We start from the raw sequence: 19,123 nt of genomic DNA on the forward strand, positions 1-19,123 counted from the left end.
CCACCACGGTTTCGACTAATTGATTTGAAGAATAAAAAGATTTGAATTTTTAATTCTTGAACTAAACTCAATGGCAGGACAGCTTATGGAAGGTCGAAGTCTATGGAGCCCTTCTCAATTTCCTTGACTTTAACCTTAGGCTTTGAGGTGCAGGAGCAGATGTTCCAATTGGGGGTCAACCAAATGTGGAACTTCCTGTTTTTAGTCCCCCAAGCATTCTTATTTTAATTATTAATGCTAGTTAAAATCTCAAAATTCAGTAATTCAAACTTTGGGACCATCCACTAATTATTCCATCAAATAGCCATATGTTTTAAAATTCAGTAATTTTATGAAAAAATAAACTTTATGTTATCAAACTTTTGAAGTGATGAGTTCAAGGGTCATATTCAGCAACTGTTGTAGTAAATCTTACAGTTTAATACTTTTACAGTAATTGGTTAATCTCATTCATCCAATTTTAAAGATTCCAATCAACAATGCAGTAAACATGTTATAGAATTTTCAAATGTTGAGTTCGCCCACTAAATTACTTTTGAATATCAATATTAAGCGGCATTGTTTTGGGTTTGTCTAAAGCCTCGAAAGTTCGGAAGTCTTAAGCTTTATTAAGAATTTTGATCAATTATGACACGAGAGAATATCGTCTAATCGATACTAGCTTTTTTTTTTTTTTTAATGCATTCCTGTTATAAATTTTTTTACACGTATATTGATCTCAAACTATTATGAGTTGTTCAGTGTTAAATTCATTCTGAAATTAAAAGTTGCCTGTTTTATTATTCTTTAGGTAGATCAAATTATACTTTTTTTTTAGTTTGTCATTTTTAAAAGTACTCTATTTTGTGTCTTCTTTTCCAAATAATATCCCGCTTTTATCCTATTTTTTCATTAACTCACTATGAAGCCTGCCTATGAAGATTATGGAATTTTTGTTGTAAAATGTTCCATCAAGTTTTATCTGATACATTTGCTTTATGTAGATTCAAACTTATTTTCGCTTTTAAATCACACCAGTGCAGGTTTCCCAATTCTACTGATTATTTTATAGAGTCATTATCTGAAATATTAATGTATATATATATTTTAGAATTATGAGGCAGTTTTAGAATCTCCTGCTTCTCCTTCTGATGCCCACAACATTACTTTTGAAGAAGCTGCATTGAAAAAAGAAGAGTTAGAAAAAATGGAACAACAAAACCAAGAAGGTTTGCTTTTCATTTTAAATGATACATTTATATATTTTGAAAATGTCTAAACAGAATAATGCTATATAAAATTTGATTAAAAGATATTTTTTTGGATTGTTCAGTGTGTATCAAAGTTATCTAGGTCATAGATGTAATTAAAAAATGTTTTTCATTTATTATGTGTACTTATAATTTAATTTATAGTTTATAATAAATACTTTTTCTAATTTAGAGAAATTAAAAAGTTTATCAGAATCTGCTAAGGAATATGAATCGAAACAAGTCAAGAGGAAATTTGAAGAAGTAGCTGTTATTACAGGGGAAGAGGAAGAATCTAACGTCTTGCAGGTAAGCGGTTAAACATTCCATTTTTATTAAACGCCTTTTGTTTTATAGCTATTTAAAATTCAAGAAAAATTTATTTTAATGCTTAATATTTAAAAAGATAATCTGAAATAAGGAAGTTTTAACATGCTTCTAATGATACCATTTACTGAAACAGAGAAATGAATAAGTTTTATGATGAAAGAATTATTTCTCTGTGTAGATCTATAGTTTAAATGAAATTAAATTTTTCTCTTAATTTTGTAATTAAGGGGTTAGTAATAAACTCAGTATTTGATCTAAAATAAACTTGTACATATCATTGTAATCTTTTTTTCTTTTCTTTTTTTGGTTTGGCAAGGTATTTGGAAAGTTGCTAAAAATTTATTGAATTTACATGTCACAAATATGCAAAATCATTATAAACAAATGTATTCATTTTTAGTATTTTCTCTGGGTTGGTCAACACATGATTGATATGACACTTAGAAGGGGACGAATGGATTCTTGAAATTGCAACAGTTTATGACAATTTGACATCAAATATTTTGGTTAAAATGAAAGCATTTATAACCAACAGATTAAATATTTATATAAATTTTTTCATCAAAATAAGCACACATATAATTGTTATTTTGTTCACAAATGGCATTAAAACATATTGTTAGAGTTTAAAATTGAAATTTGATGAATGATACATTATATAGTTCTGCTCTTGAACTGCATGTTTATGTAATATAGACGAGATTCAGATTCTTTTGAATATTTAGTTGTAAATAAAATGATTTAAAGAGTTCCTTTAATTGTTTGAAGTTTAAGAAAATATTTTTTCTCTCTTCATTCACTTAGTATGAATTTGTTATAGATAAACTGCAAATTGTTTGCATTTGACAAAATTGGAATGAACTGGTTGGAAAGAGGACGAGGCATATTACGTCTCAATGACAGAGAGTGTAATGGCTCTCTTCATTCCAGAGTGGGTAAGTAATGAACATTTTTGCAAATTTAAGAAAAGTTTATTCTGTTAAAAAATGTACCGCAGGTATTTTTTTTTTTTAGTAAAAAATAATGATTCTAAAAATTTTTTTTATGTCAACTTCTAAAATTTTTGTAAATAAATAATATGCTTATTAGTATGTGACTAAAGGTTCATGCACTCTTTTAATGTTACTCTTTTCCATTGTCTAGTATCTAGAGATCATTCTTGCTCGTTAATTTAATTTTTTTTTGTAAAAGGATTTGTTCATATTCTTCAACATTGCTTTTAATTCTAATAAAAAATATTTTTTTTATAGATTTCTTTTTTCTAATTCCAAATATTTTGACTCCATTTGGATTATTGAAATACAATTAGAATATCCAAATAAAGTGATGTTAATTTTGTGGTTCATATGAATAAATTTGAAAGAATGTAGAAAGAGCCATACAATATGTCCCATAAAACGCTATGTTTTTATATTTTAATGAAGCTCCTTCTTCTGTTTTGAAACATACAATGAATGAGAGAATGCCAGGGATGAGATTCTTCCGCGGATTTCCGCTTTTTTTCAGATTTTTCCCGCTAATTTCCGCTGAAATTTTTTTTGCCCAAGTTAAAATGTTTGATGAGGAATTTAATTTTTCGCGGAGGGAAATTGTTGAAGTCCCTTTTCCTCTGTCTGAAGTTTCTCTAAAAATCATTTCCTTGGGATAAAACTGGTTGACCTTTATACAGGGATGAGATTTTTTTTGTCTCTCGAATTTCAGCCTTTTTATCAAAAACTCCTATTCTCTAAAAGTTTCGTTTTTTTAAATAAATATCCTGTTTTTTTTTTTAAATTCAGTCATTGAAGTAAAATAATTATATTTATTTACGATTTTCAAAGATAAACAGAAAATTCAATCTACGCCCTAGCTGCTAACCCTTCCGCATTTGTACTTATTTTAGCTATTTTCTCCGATTTCACGCACATAAAATAAGATTTTCCGTATTTTTTATCCGTCGGCTGGATAGCTCGTATTTTTGTAATTCAGATCTCGATTTTCATTCACGCGATTTTAATATCAATCATCGATTTTTGTATTTACCTGATTTAAAAGTTGCACATTGCGATTCTTATTTACGCTATTTAAATATCGTATATTATGATTCTTATTTACGACATTTAAAAATCCAATATCGTGTTTTGTATTTATGCATTTTTAAAATCTCGATTTTATTATCAAATCTCGATTTTCATACTTACCTGATTTAAAAGTTGAACGTTGCGATTCTTATTCAGGCGATTTAAATATTGTACAGTGCGATTCTTACTTACGGGATTTAAAAAATCAATATCGCGATTTGTATTTACGAGCTTTTAAAGCCCTATGTAGCAATTCGTATTCACGTGAGCTTAAAATCCAATATCATGATTCGTTTTTGTGGTTGTAATATCGCGCGATTTGAAAATTATGCATCGTGATCAAAAAATTTAAAAATCATGATTTGTATTTTCGCATTTTTTAAATTCGATGTAGAGTTTCATATTTACGTGATTTAAAAGTCTCATATCGGGATTTATATTCACATGGTTTACAAGTTTAAAAATCGCACTTTTTTGTCAAATTTTTGTTTATATATGTATATATATATATATATATATATATATATATATATATATATATATTCTTTTTTTTTCTTTCTTTTTTTTTTCTTTTTTTTTTTTTTTGGATTTCCTCTTTTTTACTTTCTGACTACTCTCATCCCTGGAATGCAAAAAAAACTACAAACAAGTTACATTGAAAACAGAGTAAATTTGACTTGGAGTAAATATATTTGAAAATTTCACTTGCCTGTGTTTTAACACTGAAGAAACTGGCGTTTTATGGTAACAAAACAATTGCATTTCTGATCATGTGACTTTATTTGTGCTTATTCCACATTTTTTTAAAACTATGTTAGTATTGTAATGTTTTTTTAAAAAAAGTGCTTCCTTTAAAGAGAGTATTGTGTTGATCCTGTTTTTAACGATATGTTGCCTGTTCTGGTAATAAAATAGTAATTGCATTTTCAACTAATAACTTTTATAATTTCATATTAACAATGCTTGGAGTTACTCAACCTACACACATACATACAGTGTTGGCCAAAAGTGTGGACAGTTTTTGAAAGTTTCATGTTTTTCAACTTTATGTGCTTGTTGAATATATTAATTTTCACTTAAATACAAACGTTTATATATCAAATTGAAGGTAATTTAATGTAGAATTTAATAGCAAAAGCAGAATTAAAATATCTGTATTACAAAAAAAGTTATGCTCATTTTAGTAGAACAAACAAACACAAATCGTTTTGAATAAAGACGTGTTTTGTAATAAAAGCGTACAAGCCAATCACAAACACTGTTCTTAGGACCAATCAAATGTCTGTAACTATAGTTTAGGTTATTTGGATGGTAAAAGAGTTATTGTTGTGGAAATATTTTGCGGATTGATGCATACTAGTACAATTAAATAGAGTATTGCTGTTTTTGAATATTTAAAGTCCTTTTTTTTTAAATTAAACTAATTTTAAACAATGTTAAAGAACTACTTGGACATCTACGAAAAGAAGCCGAATTGTCATAATGAGAGAAAATGGCCTCTTTTATGCTGAAATTGTAAGACAAGTTGGTGGTTCAGTGACTTGTTCTGGTGTACGAAAGTTCTGTATACGTTATGAAAAAACGAAATCAGTGGATAATGAAGCCAAATCAGGCCAAAAAAAATGCACAAGTGCTACTGCTGATAGAAAAATTAAACGACTATGCCTTCAAGATAGGAAAATTTCATCAGATGCCATTACATGTGAAATGAATGCAGCGGGTATTGCAGTAAGTTCAAGAGCAATACAAAGAATGTTATCAGGATTTAGACTACAAGCTAGAATTCCAAGGAAAAAACCATATGTAAATCAAAAGCAACTCGAAAAAAAGTGGGCAAAAGAACACATTAAATGGTCAGAAAATTAATGGAAGCAAGTAATCTGGAGCGATGAGAGTAAAATATCGCTCTTTGATAGTGATGGTAGAAAATACGTAAGACATAGAGTAGGTGAAGCACTTCATCCTGATTGCATTGAAGCAACTACAAAAAACCCAACAAATGTCATGATTTGGGCATGTATGTCTGCAGATGGTGTGGGCCGAATTCAAGTGATTGATGGCATCCTGAATGCCAAAAAATGCATCGAAACTGTCCTGAAACCAAAATTGATACCTTCCATCAGGGATATCTTCCCCAACAATGCACCATTTATTTTTCAGCAGGATTCAGCTCCATGCCACACAGCAAAAGTATACAAAGCATGGTATCAAAATAAAGGCATAGATATATTACCAAGGCCAAGAAACAGCCCTGATCTCAATCCAATAGAAAATTTGTGGTGACGTTTGAAAATTCTTGTACGAAAAAAACTTCCATCCAATAAAAGACGACTTATTAAAGCTATAATTGATTCTTGGTATCATGTGATTGCAAAAGATGAACTCCAAACACTCGTTCACTCAATGAAAAGACGCTGTGAAGCTGTCTTAAAAAATAAGGGTTATCCTACGAAGTATTGATTGTGTAAGTATCACTTTAAAAAAATGCAAATCTGAGATAGATCTTACTATTAGTTGCATAACTTTTTTTGTAATACAGATATTGTAATACAGTATTTATTATTAAATTCTACATTAAATTACCTTCAATTTAATGTATAAATGTTTATATTTTAGTAAAAATTAATATATTCTACACGCACACAAAGTTGAAAAACATGAAACTTTAAAAAAATGCCCACACTTTTGGCCACCACTGTGTATGCTTGTTATATAAGTAGTTTAACTTTTTATAAAAAAGAACCACATAGGTTAATAATTAAATTATAAGCAATCTCTTAGCAGAAAAAACTTTTTTAGAATGTCCTATTGCACAACCTTATTCAATTTCTTTCACAAAGTCAGGAAAGAATTGTTTCTCTTAAATGTAATACAGTTGAACCTCATTAACATGAAATCCCTTAACGTAAAATATTGCTTTACATAAAACACATTTTGGTCCCGGGAGTCAGCAATCAATGATAATTGTGTTTCAAATGCTTGACAGGAAATTTTCAAGCTAATTATCACTTAACAGGAAAGGAACTGGACACAGCAAAGATAATAAGCATGTGAATTAAGTGCCAATTATTCATTTTAAGGAATACTATTTCTATTTTCCCCGGTGCTTAATCCAGGTCGATTTTGGTACCATTTTTCGGTACCTTCACAAAATTAAAAAAAAAAAATCTGTACCTTCACAGAATTTAAAAGTAAATAAATCAGTATTTCAACAAACTTCGAAAAAAAAAACGCATCTTCACTAAAATAAAAAAAAGTTCAAAGGAATTAAAGTACTGAATAGTTTTCTGAGCAGTTCACTGAAAAGTGGATTCACTGTGAACCCCGTATCGTACGGCGAAGTTCAGCGTCGGGCGACCTTCCACGCAAACTCACTAGCTCGAAAACAGGCTTGATATGTTGACGTCACTTCTCCTAAGTACGCTATTCAATCGGAGTGAGCGGCGAAGTTTTTATACTAGGCAACCCACTAAATTGAGCTAGCGCGTAAACAACTCAACTCATTTTCCCAGACGACAAGTGTTTTTGTTATGATTTAGCGTAAAATGTGTTCTGTTTGTATTTTGTAACAAGATTTATGAATATTTATAATGAAGCAAGGAAGGAATTTAAGTGGAGTAGGTGGCTCACGGAATAGCAATAATTATATGAAGCGTTTACGCACGATCGGTAGTATAGGAACAAAATCGATTAAAACATTTTTTCAGTCTGAAAAACCGTCACAGTTGATAACGAGGCACAGTGTATTAAAAATGCTACGGAACCAATAATTAAAGAGCAAAACAATTCAAGTTTTGTTACAGAAAAAAACGATGCTGTTCCTGAGATAGAGGAAAGTGTCGAACACGAAAGCGAAGTTAATTTCATCGCCAAATAAATTTTACTTACTGACAAAGATGTTATTGAAAAAATACCAAATGTTAATATTCCTGCAGTCAGTAGCAAAAAGCCTGAAAACATCGATAAGGAAAATAAATTAACCAATGTCACAAAGTATGAAAAATGTAAAGAATGGATTTACTATAGTCCTTCAGCTGAATGGTTTTTATGCAGAGTGCGCTCTGTTATAAATAATAAAGGACCTTGGATAACTGAAGGGGTAAATTTTTTTGGACATCCAACTAGATGCATGATGGAACATGAAGACAGTAGAATGCATATTAATGCTACTAACAGTATCAATTCAGTTAAAAAATTCAATGTTTCGGAGCAAATTCAGAAAGGAGCTGGAAATGATAAAGAGAAAAATAACATTGTAATGAAGAAATTTGTTAAAGTTTTAAACTTTATGGTACTCTTGGGCTGTTTTAGAAAATTTTGAGAGTTTAATACAATTTTGGGGCAATGATCTTCAAGATACAGACATTAGGAGACACTTAGAAACTTGTGCAAAAAATGCAACATATTTATCACGAGTTTCTGTACAAAATCTTTTAGAATGTATTTCCGAATACATCGAAGAAAGTATGTTATCACAATTAAAGGTGCTTTGTTTTCAGATGAAAGCATGGCACAAAGAGAGCAACTAGGCTTATTAGCCAGATTTAAAGTTCCTAATAGAAAAGAGAATTTTTTAGGACTTATAAATTTAGCAGCTACTGCAAGCAGCTTGTTTAAACCGCAAGCTTCGTAAGAACAAAAAAAGTGATTTGCATAAAATATTTAAAGATTTTGAGAACAATTTTATCTATCCATTTCCAGATGATTTTTAAAATGAGATGAAAATTGCATTTGAAGTAAGCGACAAGTCTCCCTTGGCTGCATTTGACGTTTTTGTCCAAGACCATGAAAGAAAAGCTGTCTATCAAGCAGAATTAAATGAAAAAAAAAATTTTTCAGATTTAATGTTGTTCTATGGTCAAAAGCAAACTAATCATTTTCAAGGACAAACAACAGAGTCTGCACCATTTATTCAAGAAATATCAGCAAAAGAAGAACTTATTAAATTTGAATTAGAAATGCAAGAATCAAAATTAACCTCTGATATAGAAAAATTAGAAGCAGCCAAGTTGTTGATTAGGAAAAATGAAAAAGATGAAGCTAAAGTGTGTATGGGACACAAAATTACACCATCAGATTTAATATCAATTATGGAAAGAGAAGCTACAGTGTGGAATGATTTTCCTAATTTAATGAGACTGTTAACTTTACGTGTGATTGTTCCTTCCTCTGCAGCATCTGTGGAAAGATTATTTTCTTAGATGAATTTAGTCTGTACCAAACTCAGATGCAGCATTTCACAGAAGTATTTAAATTGTCATCTGAACATAATTTTCAATGGATCCAAATTATTATCTGATGAACAGGCTCAAAACATAATTACTATCTTTAAAAATACTGAAAATCGCAAAATATCTCTGTCATTGATATAATTTTATCTATGTATTCTGTATTTCTATTATTTTTTCAACCATTAATTCAAAAGTAAAAGTTAAACACAATATCAAAATAATAATTTCTTAATCATAATAGGTTCAGTAAATTTTATTAGTAAATAAGTTAAAAAAAAATTTTAAACTTTATATAAATCTAATTTTTAACGTTAATATTAATCTGTTTAGTAAATTCCGTAATTTCTATGCTGGCTGGCTGTATAATTTACATTGAATTAATAAATGGAATTAATCTGCAGGCTGTCTTATAAGCAATTCCTTGCGCAATATGTGCATGTTTTTTACAGTATTGTACTTTTTGTATACATACAGTTGCGCTCACGTACTTAAGGACTGTGATTTCAAAATAAATGTGTCATTATTTTGGTTGAATATTATGTTTTAATCAAGATATCTATAATGACGAATTCTACCTTAGTTGACCTTCAATCCTCAAATAATTCATTCGTGTTCACAAGTGTTTCATAAAAGTTTATTTGAAAAATATAGTATTTTGTTAAGTTTCTTATACTTAAAGACAGTTTGTCTAATCATGAGTCATTGAATGATTACAATCAATTTATCGATCAATGTAAGTGTAATTTACTACATTATCTTCTGGATGCTTTAAAACATTATATAAATTTTTTTCTTCTTTTTTTTTAGTACAAATTTCGACATTATTATGAGTAAGGGAAAAAATGTTAGCAATGAACAGAGATGTCGAATAGATACTCGGAGAAAAGAAGGTTTAAGCATTATAGAAATTGGTAGGCGGTTAAAATTATCAAACACAGCATTTTTCCGAGCATTGAAATCTATTCAAATGACCAAAAGTATTGAATAAGCATCCCGAAAACCACGTCCTCGCAAACCTACCGAACGAGAAGATTGAATTATTCATCGAATTTCTGAAGCTGATCGTCACAAAACCGCCCCGGACATCAGAAACGAATTCGCTGAATTAACAGGCATGCACGTAAGCAATAATACCATCAAACGGCGTTTAAATGAGTTTCGGCTTATGGGTCGCGTATGTAGGAAAAAACCGTTGATGTCAAAGAAGAATATAGCAGCTCGATTAGCTTTTGCAAAGAGGCACCGAAACTGGACATCGGCTGACTGGAATCGAGTTATATTTACAGACGAATCGAAGTTCAATAGAATGGGCTCAGATGGCAAAAGTTATGTGAGGCGTCGAGTCGGTGAAGAATTTAATGTACGGTGTGCAAAATCTACTGTAAAAGGTGGAGGCGGCTCGGTGATGGTGTGGGATGCCATGACATGTTCACGATGTGGTCCAATTCACAAAATCGAAGGCATCATGGATCAGCATGTGTATGTGGTCATTATCAAGACTGTTTTTCTGCCTTATTACAGGAAACTTCGCTCAAGAAAACCAATCATGCAAACCGATAATGATCCAAAGCACACAAGCAAAACTGCGAAGGCCTTCTTGTCAAGCAAGAAAATTGAGGTTTTGCAGTGGCCTTCCCAATCACCAGATCTCAACCTGATCGAGATGCTGTGGATAGATGTGGATAAATATGTGAAACAGCAAAAACCAAAAAAATTAGGTGATTTATGAAAATTTGTCAAAGAAGGCTGGGCAGCTATACCTCCTCAGCGATGTCAAAGATTAGTAGATTCGATGCCTCGTAGATGTGAAGCAGTAATTGCCACAAAAGGCTTACCGACTAAATACTAGCTCCAAATCTTTATTTTTTGTTACATTTTTTACATTGTTATTAATTTTATTAACGATTAAGAAATATTTATTTTGTTGTCCTTAGGTGTGCGGAATGCATATTTTTTGTAAAATGTTACATAATTTAAGTATAACAGTTAGGTAAATGATTTTCATTGTGAAAATATATTAAAAATAAGTTATTTGTTCCAATACATAATTATCAATTCAATAAACTTATGCGTGAACATTAAATTTTGGATTTTACTTTTCATAAAGACATGTCCAAAATACGTAAGCGCCACTGTATGTAGTTTTTTTTTTTTTTTTTTTTTTTTTGTAGCAATACTAAATTTTCAAAAAAAGAAAAAAAAATTTCACAAAAATAGGTATTAGGATTGAAAACCTGGATTAAGCCCTGTTTACCCCTTTCAGGGATGTGGTGATTCTTTCACGGATTCGCGAATTTCTGCTTTATTTCAGATTTTTCCATCTTCCCGCTGAAATTTTTTTTTTGCCCAAGTTAAAATATTTTGTGAGGAATTTAATTTTCCCCGGAGCAAAAGTATTGAAGTCCTCATTTCTTACTCTGAAGTTTCTCTAAAAATCATTTCCTTGGGATAAAACTGGTTGACCTTTATACAGGGCTGAGATTTTTTCGCTTTTGCCTCTCCAATTTCAGCCTTTTTATCAATAACTCTCTAAAAGTTTCGCTTCAAAAAAAAAAAAATTTTAAAAAAAAAAAAAAAAAAAAAATTTATATAAATATAAAAATTTTTTAAAAAAAAAAAAAATTTAAAAAAAAAAAAATTTAAAAAAAAAAAAAATTTATAAATATCATTTTTTTTTTTTTTTTTTTTTTTTGAAAATTCAGTTGTTGAAATAAAATAATTATATTTATTTACGATTTTCAAAGATCAGAAAATTGAAACTGCATCCTATCTGCTATCCCTTCCGTATTTTTACTTATTTTAGCTATTTTCTCTTTTACGCACAGAAAATAAGATTTTCCGTATTTTTATTCTTCCGCCGGATAGCTCGTATTTTCACAATTCAGACATCGTGACCCTGTTGTCTGGCATGAAAGCAAACGAAAAAAAATAGAGGTGGATTTGCGGTGAAAATATTTATTTGTTCATTCAATTAATCTTGTACATTTTATTTATTATGTCTAAACAAAAAAAAATATAAACAAGCCTTTTAGAAATCCCAAGTCCAGACTCTGCTAATATCTCGATTCTTATTCGCTCGATTTTAATATCAATCATTAATTTTCGTATTTACCTGATTTAAAAGTTGCGCATTGCGATTCTTATTTATTCCATTTAAACATCGTACATTATGATTCTTATTTACAAGATTTATAACTACAATATCGCGTTTTGTATTTATGCATTTTTAAAATCTCGATTTTATTATCAAACATCGATTTTCGTATTTACCTGATTTAAAAGTGGAATGTTGCGATTTTTATTCAGGTGATTTAAATATCGTACATTGCGATTCTTGTTTACGAGATTTAAAAATCCAATATCACAATTTGTATTTACGCGCTTTCAAAACCCTACACAGCGATTTGTTGTCATGCCAGCTTAAAATCCAATTTCATGATTCGTTTTTGCGGTTGTAATATCAAACATCGATTTTCCTATTTATACATGCTTTGAAAATTAGACATTGGGATTCGTATTCGCATGATTTAAAAATTATGCATCGTGATTCGTATTTACGTGATCTAAAAATTACGCATCATGATTTGTATTTTCGCATTTTTTAAAATTTGATATGGAGTTTCATATTCCCGTGATTTAAAAGCCTCATATTGGGATTCATATTCTCTCAATTTAAAATCATGCATGTGATTCATATTCATACAATTTTAAAATTAATCATCGGGATTTATAATCACATGGTTTACAAGTTCAGGGGTGATTGTGCTCCGGAAAAAATCCGGATTTCCGGAATTTTTGCTAACAGTGATCTGGAAGTTTCCGGAGATCGAAGGTCCAGACGTTTCAAAATATCATTTATCACAGAAGTTTCCTGAAATCAAATTTTCAAAGGTGGAACTTAAAAACACAGTTTATTTTATTTGTTTGTAAGGGAGAGCCAGAGAGATACTTTATAAGCTTATATTCATGATTAATATTCATTTTTTATCAGTAAATAGTTGTTATAATCATAAACTCAAGAAAGAAAGACATATTTGTAAATTTTAATTGCTTCTCCAGGTCATCCTAGCTATGTGTAAATGTTATAGGTATGTGTAAAATTTTTAATATATTTTAAGTAAACTAAGAAATATAGGAAAAAAACCTTGTTTAAATTTTTTTCAATTTAAACTGTTTTTTTGTTTTTTTTAACTCAAGAAATTTTCCGGAATTTTGACTTAGGCTCACAATCACCCCTGCAAGTTTAAAAATTGCACTTTTTTTGTCAAATTTTTGTGTATATATTGTATATTCATTCTTGGATTTCCTCTTTTTTACTTTCTGACTACTCTCATCCCTGCCCTTTGTTAGAAGTAGTACATAATAGGTATTAATCGTATGTAATAAATCTTTTTTACAATGTATGTATGAGATAAGATGAAATCCGGTTAACACGAAATAATTATAATAGTCCCCTCAATTTTGTGTTAACGAGGTTCGACTGTAACTGTATAGTTTTATTTGTTGCTAATTCTATAGTTCTTTTGTCAATTCTTAAAGACTTAGTTTCTCTTTTAAAATTCAAAGTGTAAACTTGTGTAATTTTTATTTTGCAGTCATGCGCACAAGAGGAAGCCTTCGAGTCGTGCTTAATACTAAAGTCTGGGCCGGAATGTCTGTTGAGCATCCAAGTGTAAAAACAGTCAGATTGACAGCTTATGATCCTCAGGGCGTTAAAGTGTTTCTTGTTATGGTAAGAATAATTAAGACTTAAATATTTTTTTTAACCACTAGTTCAATGTTTGTGGATGGTTTTCTGATTTGCTTATAAAATTCCATTTTTTCCCCATATTTGGATCTATAATGAATTCCATTTATTATAATTCAAAAATTTCAATTTGCAGTGTATTTTTTTTTTTCTTTATCTCTTTAATAATTTGCCACTGACTCAGCTTTGCAATTTCTGCCATATTGAAAACTGCTAAAACTTCTGTGAAAATCCTCTAGCAAAAAAAATCAATAAAATCGTGTTAGCCTTTGTTTTTTTTTATTTGATTTAAGCTTTCTATTTAAGCATTCTAATTAATTTTCGATTGTATTATTTTTTGTAAGAGTTTAAAAAAGGTAAAAAAAATTTTTATTTTTATTTATTTTAAAAAAATATTTTCTAAAGAATACCTGGGAAATATGATTTACGTTTCTAGTTATCAATTTTTTATTTTCTTTCCTCACTGCCATTTTTTGTTTGTGTATTTGGTTATTTGCTATTGAAAACTTGCTAAAATTGTATTTTTTTGTTTGTTTTTTCTTTTTTTTTTGTTAAATGTCATCTAAGTCACATTGAAAAATGTTAAATTATGAAAAGAATACATTCTTTAAGCACTGTGTGAAACTATATTTTGATTCGACCAGTCAGTTAAAAGAAAAAAATGTGAAGGGAATAACTTCGATTCTAAGAAGAAAAAAAAATTTCGATTTTGTCGTATAAACAATTATGAAGCAAAATCAATATTTACAGTAAAATTAGTTCCTGATTTTTAGCAATCAGATATTTTTAGAAAACCATTATTTTTTTTTTACTATTTTCTTTTCCCTATTTTTCAGATTTTTTTTCTTGATTAAACTGAGGGACTTTCAATGAATTAGTTCATTCAGTTCATATTTTGATTTGGTGTATATAAAAATATAAATTTGAAAATTATGTTTAGTGAAGAGAACTTAATGAACTCTGATAAACAAACCATAACTCATGTAAAGGAAGATTTTTATATGTCCTGCCAGCCATTTAATTCTGTTTGTGTTTCAGTTTTAAAAATAAATATAGAATCCTTAAAAATGTTGAGTATTTTCATTTTAAAAGCAACAACCTTTGCTTAATTGAAATAGGAAATTTTTTTTTGCTATAAAAAGCCAAAGCCGCTACACATCATTTTTTAATGGAGACTGTCGTTAAGTAGAGAGCCATTAAACAAAGATTGAACTGTGTATAGTATAGGCGGTCTTTACAGTACTCTCTGTTTATATATTCAAAACTGTATATTAATTTTTTAAACTTAAATTTGTATCAATGTATGCATTAAAAAAAAAATCAAGTATTTTACATTTATTTTATTTTTTTACTATTTTTCAAGGCTCAACCAAATGATACAGAACAGTTGTACCAGGCCCTCAATTGGAGAGTGACTTCTTTGAAGGCACAAGAAGGAAGCGAAGGCAGGCAATCCAGGGTAGAAGAAGCCACTAGTTCTTCCAATCTACCTGATGGCTCTGCATTTGATGATAGCACTCACAGTCCACCTAGTAAACTCCACGCTACAGATCCTGGAGATTATGGAGCGGATAGCAGCTCAGAGACAAACTTTGTCATTCACCATGAATCCTCACGTGAAGCGGCATTAGGTGGAAATGCTGATTCTACTGACGTTCAGTCATGAGTGTTACTCTAAAACTTATAATCTGACTCAAAACCTCTTATTGGTTTAGTTGCCATGCCAGTGTGGTCACTTTTTTTTTATGTGTTGAAAGTGTGATTGTGCTGTTTTCAGTGAACTGACAGATGCAGCATTTTAGACACACGGGTAGACATTAACAAATCATACGAACTATATTGTTTGTTGTCTTCTGTGAATTAGAACTTGCCTTTATAGATTTATAAATTACTGAGACTTGAATAAACAGATCACCACTGTTATCTACTTATGGGCACAGCCAGTCAACTTTAAAGGAACCCTTCCCCCTCAATTTTTTGGAGAGAGAGCTTGTAACAAGTTTATATTAAGTAAATGTACAATTTTTAAGAAATGCGACAATAAAAGACAAATTTTTATTTCAGTTTTTTTTTCTTTTTGCAAAATTTTATAAAATAACAGTAGTTTCTCGATTATTCAGATCTCTTTCATTCAAAAGATCCTGTTTAATTTAAGTCTTAAGTTTTAATTTTTATGTGCATCCGCTTAGTTTTTTTCATTTCCCTTTATTTTTCAGTTATACCTTACCCTTACCTTTTTTTTGTCATTCTATATTCATATTTTTTTTCTATATTCCTTTAAAATAAGATTTGTTTCTTATGCTTTTGTGGTTGAACGTAAAATTTATTTAATATATGTTATTTGATTGATGCATATTTGTTTAAAAAGTAAAATATTTTCATATCTTATTTGACAAAAAAGATATCAAGGATATTGAATGGCTAATTATTATTATTGAAAGGAACTCAATTTTTAGAGTTTGATGAATTTAAATTATTAAGCAATTTATTTCTATTATTACTGATCTGAATTTGTAAACTAGCCAAAGCTTGTCTGGTCCAGATTACATTTGATACTCGAGGTTCTACTGTATTTGTTCTTTAATCATTACGTATTTTTTGATGAAATAAAGATTATTTAAACTTTTTTAGACTAATTATCCTGTTCAATTAAGAACATTTAATGATATTACAGAATATGAAATTGTGCAAAAAATATGTTAAATTCTTATTTTTTCCATTGCTTTGTAAATAGTTTTGAATGATTTAACTGTATTGAGCAATACCTTATGAGGAATACTTATTATTCAGTAGTGTTGTGTGTGTTATTCGAAGTTATATTATTTTTTTGTAATTCAAAATAATTTAAGAGATTTAAAATTTTAAATTTAATTTTTTAAGTGAAGGAAATATAATTTATAGTGACAAATGTATTGAAGATCTTATGTTTCAAATAATATCAAAAGTGTTATCTTAAAATATTGAAAATTTCAGCTTTTACACGTGTGTATGCATAAAGTGTTTAGTAATAATCACCATTAATATTTAAATGCTTAGAATCCTTTTCAGACTGTTTGATTTCTGTTTTAATAGAGAGTTTCATCAGGTCATCAAATTAGTTGCAATGTTTTTAGTCTCGCTTTTCTCTGTGGTCATTCAAAAGTTTTTTTCTCATGTTTAAATACTATTTTGTGACCCTTAATATATCTAATTTTTAGATTTTATTTTGATAAGGATTCTAAAAATATGTATTAAGGACCGATTCCAAAACACTAAAACAAGGGCCCGAAATTTCCTCTGGTCACTGAAACCATTGGTGATTAAATATTTAGGGTTGTTGAGTAAGTTTTTGTCTTGTAAAATATTGTCTTTCAATACATACTATCATTTTCCCCAGTGTTAGCATTTACTAGCAAACTCTTGAGAGATTTTTCAAAGCATTACAGTTCGAGTTCAAATACTGACACTATTTGAGTTTCATTGCACATGGGTGATGATTTCCCCTCAAATCGACATTTTGCTAAGGGGTTGAAAATAAGTTTAGCACTATGGTTAACATAATTGAAGCTGTATGCTAGATCTCTTTAATATTGGAGCATAACTTTGTCGAACCTTTGCAGAACTCAAAATTCGTTAGAATAATTTGCTAAGAATTTTTTAAATAGGTGCCTCCATCTAATATAATTTGACCCTTGCAACTTGTATTTTAATCCCAAAAGTCAGTGGTATACTAACTTGAAAGTATGAGAATATTTCTGATATTTTCCTTATTTTTAAACTTTTAATGTTATATGGATGATATTGGAATCATTATAACTTTATGGAAACCTTATTTTAAATTAATAATTTTAGCAAAAATATTTTCTAATTTTTCTACATCCTTTTATGGTTTTGGTCACCATAGATTCTTCATACTGTTAACATTGTTTACATTTTTGTTGAAATAGTGGCAAACAAAAATTTTAATCTAGTTAGTACATTTAGAACTGAAATTTCATGCCCTGGTTTAAAGTGTTAAGAATAGCTAGTGCTAGACAGACCACTACTGTAATTTAGTTAAAGGCACAAGCATTAATTTTATTCCCTTGCCCTGAATTTGTTCAAGAAACCTGTGACAATTCCTCATAAGTTCATTAAAAAAAGGAAGAGAAGAAAAGTAATTTATCTTGTCTGAAAAATTCATTTAGTTTTTCTACTGAATTTATTAAAATTAATTCTAACTTATGCACAACAAATATTTTGATATTTATACCTAATTTTTTAATTTAAGATTAGTAAAGAACATGTTTAATTGCAGCAACAAAAAGCTTTTTTTTCTTCCTTTTACTGATACCAACAACTGCATATTCATTTTTAAATAAGGAAAGCTTTGAAAATTCACTTATCTGTTTAATGTCCTTTTATTTTATTGTATATATTTTTTTAAAAAGTTATTAATGCCCTCTTGTTTATTCTGCATTTTTGTTAGAAAGATATCTTTTTTTTCTTCTTGAGACAAATTCATTGTATACCAGCAATCTATCCAATAATTGAATTAACTCTGATTGTTCATTTATCTTAAAACTGTTTTGATATAATTAAACTTGTGGAACATTAATTAAGTTTTTTTATTTTTAAATTGCATCAATTAAACTATTTATTTGAGAATTTCATATTGTACTGTTGTGTATGTCATTTAAAGTTATATTATTTTCATAATTTTGAAACATTAGCTGAAATATCCTCATTGAGTCATTACTGCATTAAATATTGTTCCGATTTTCATCCTTGAGGTGTCATTTGCAATAGATATGAACTGAGTAACATCACATAATTTGTTATGTACTATTAAATGTGTTATTTTCTGTGAAAATAACGAATTACTTCTATTTTTCTCTGGAAGGAAGTTATTGTTTTTGAATGTATTTCAAGTTATTTACTTTAACAATAAGGCATAATAATAATAAAAATTATTTACAGAATTTGGTATCATTTACTGTTATCAATTCTATTCATTTGCTTTTTTGAAAATTACTCTTAGTTTTGCAAGCCTCCATAGTATTTGATTATCAAAGATGAATTATAATAAACCTTGAACTGGTTCCGCCAATTCACTTGAAAATTATTCTTGTCCACCGAAACTATTAAAATTTCCTTGCAATGTAAATTCTTTTGTTTTGATACTTCAGCGATGCCAAGTCTGTCATTGTTCTTACCTCAGAGAGTGATTACTCGGTAGCAAAGGGTTCTCTCCTCTGTGCTGATTCTTTGCCTTCTCTGTTTCCAAGTCAGTTTGATCTAGAGCAGTGGTTTCCAACTGGGAAGCTTTTTTTTGTGGCCCGCGAACTAAAATATATTGTCATTTTTTTGCGGACAATTTTCGTAAAAAATCTATATGGGTTTAAAATACTTTTCTCGTTAATAAAAATCTAATTTCTTCATTGCTGTGAAATTTATCATACCTACGGGGCAAAAAAAATTATTTCTCAGGTTTTGCATTTAAGAAAATATTTATTTAAATACAGAAATAATCGTGTATGTTGCTCTTTGTTATTTAATTTTTTTTGT

The 19,123-nt window shown here is 29.2% G+C and overlaps 1 protein-coding gene across 14 annotated transcripts in view; it reads left to right on the forward strand.

Moving 5' to 3' along the window:
* Nucleotides 1-18,537, forward strand: part of RanBP3 (ran-binding protein 3) — an 83,698-nt gene extending 65,161 nt beyond the window's left edge. For all 14 annotated transcript variants that reach the window (XM_071184767.2, XM_071184781.2, XM_071184759.2 and 11 more), the window contains 5 exons: nucleotides 1,091-1,208; nucleotides 1,423-1,538; nucleotides 2,380-2,494; nucleotides 13,446-13,582; nucleotides 14,961-18,537. In XM_071184767.2, coding sequence (XP_071040868.1) covers nucleotides 1,091-1,208; nucleotides 1,423-1,538; nucleotides 2,380-2,494; nucleotides 13,446-13,582; nucleotides 14,961-15,263 — 789 coding nt within the window. In that variant the 3' untranslated portion in view covers nucleotides 15,264-18,537. The remainder of the gene's footprint in view (nucleotides 1-1,090; nucleotides 1,209-1,422; nucleotides 1,539-2,379; nucleotides 2,495-13,445; nucleotides 13,583-14,960) is intronic.
* Nucleotides 18,538-19,123: the final 586 nt, after the last annotated feature.

This window comes from Parasteatoda tepidariorum, chromosome 3 (genome assembly GCF_982258835.1).
Source record: "Parasteatoda tepidariorum strain Cologne lab strain chromosome 3, Ptep-v5.0, whole genome shotgun sequence".
NCBI classification, from domain to species: domain Eukaryota; kingdom Metazoa; phylum Arthropoda; class Arachnida; order Araneae; family Theridiidae; genus Parasteatoda; species Parasteatoda tepidariorum.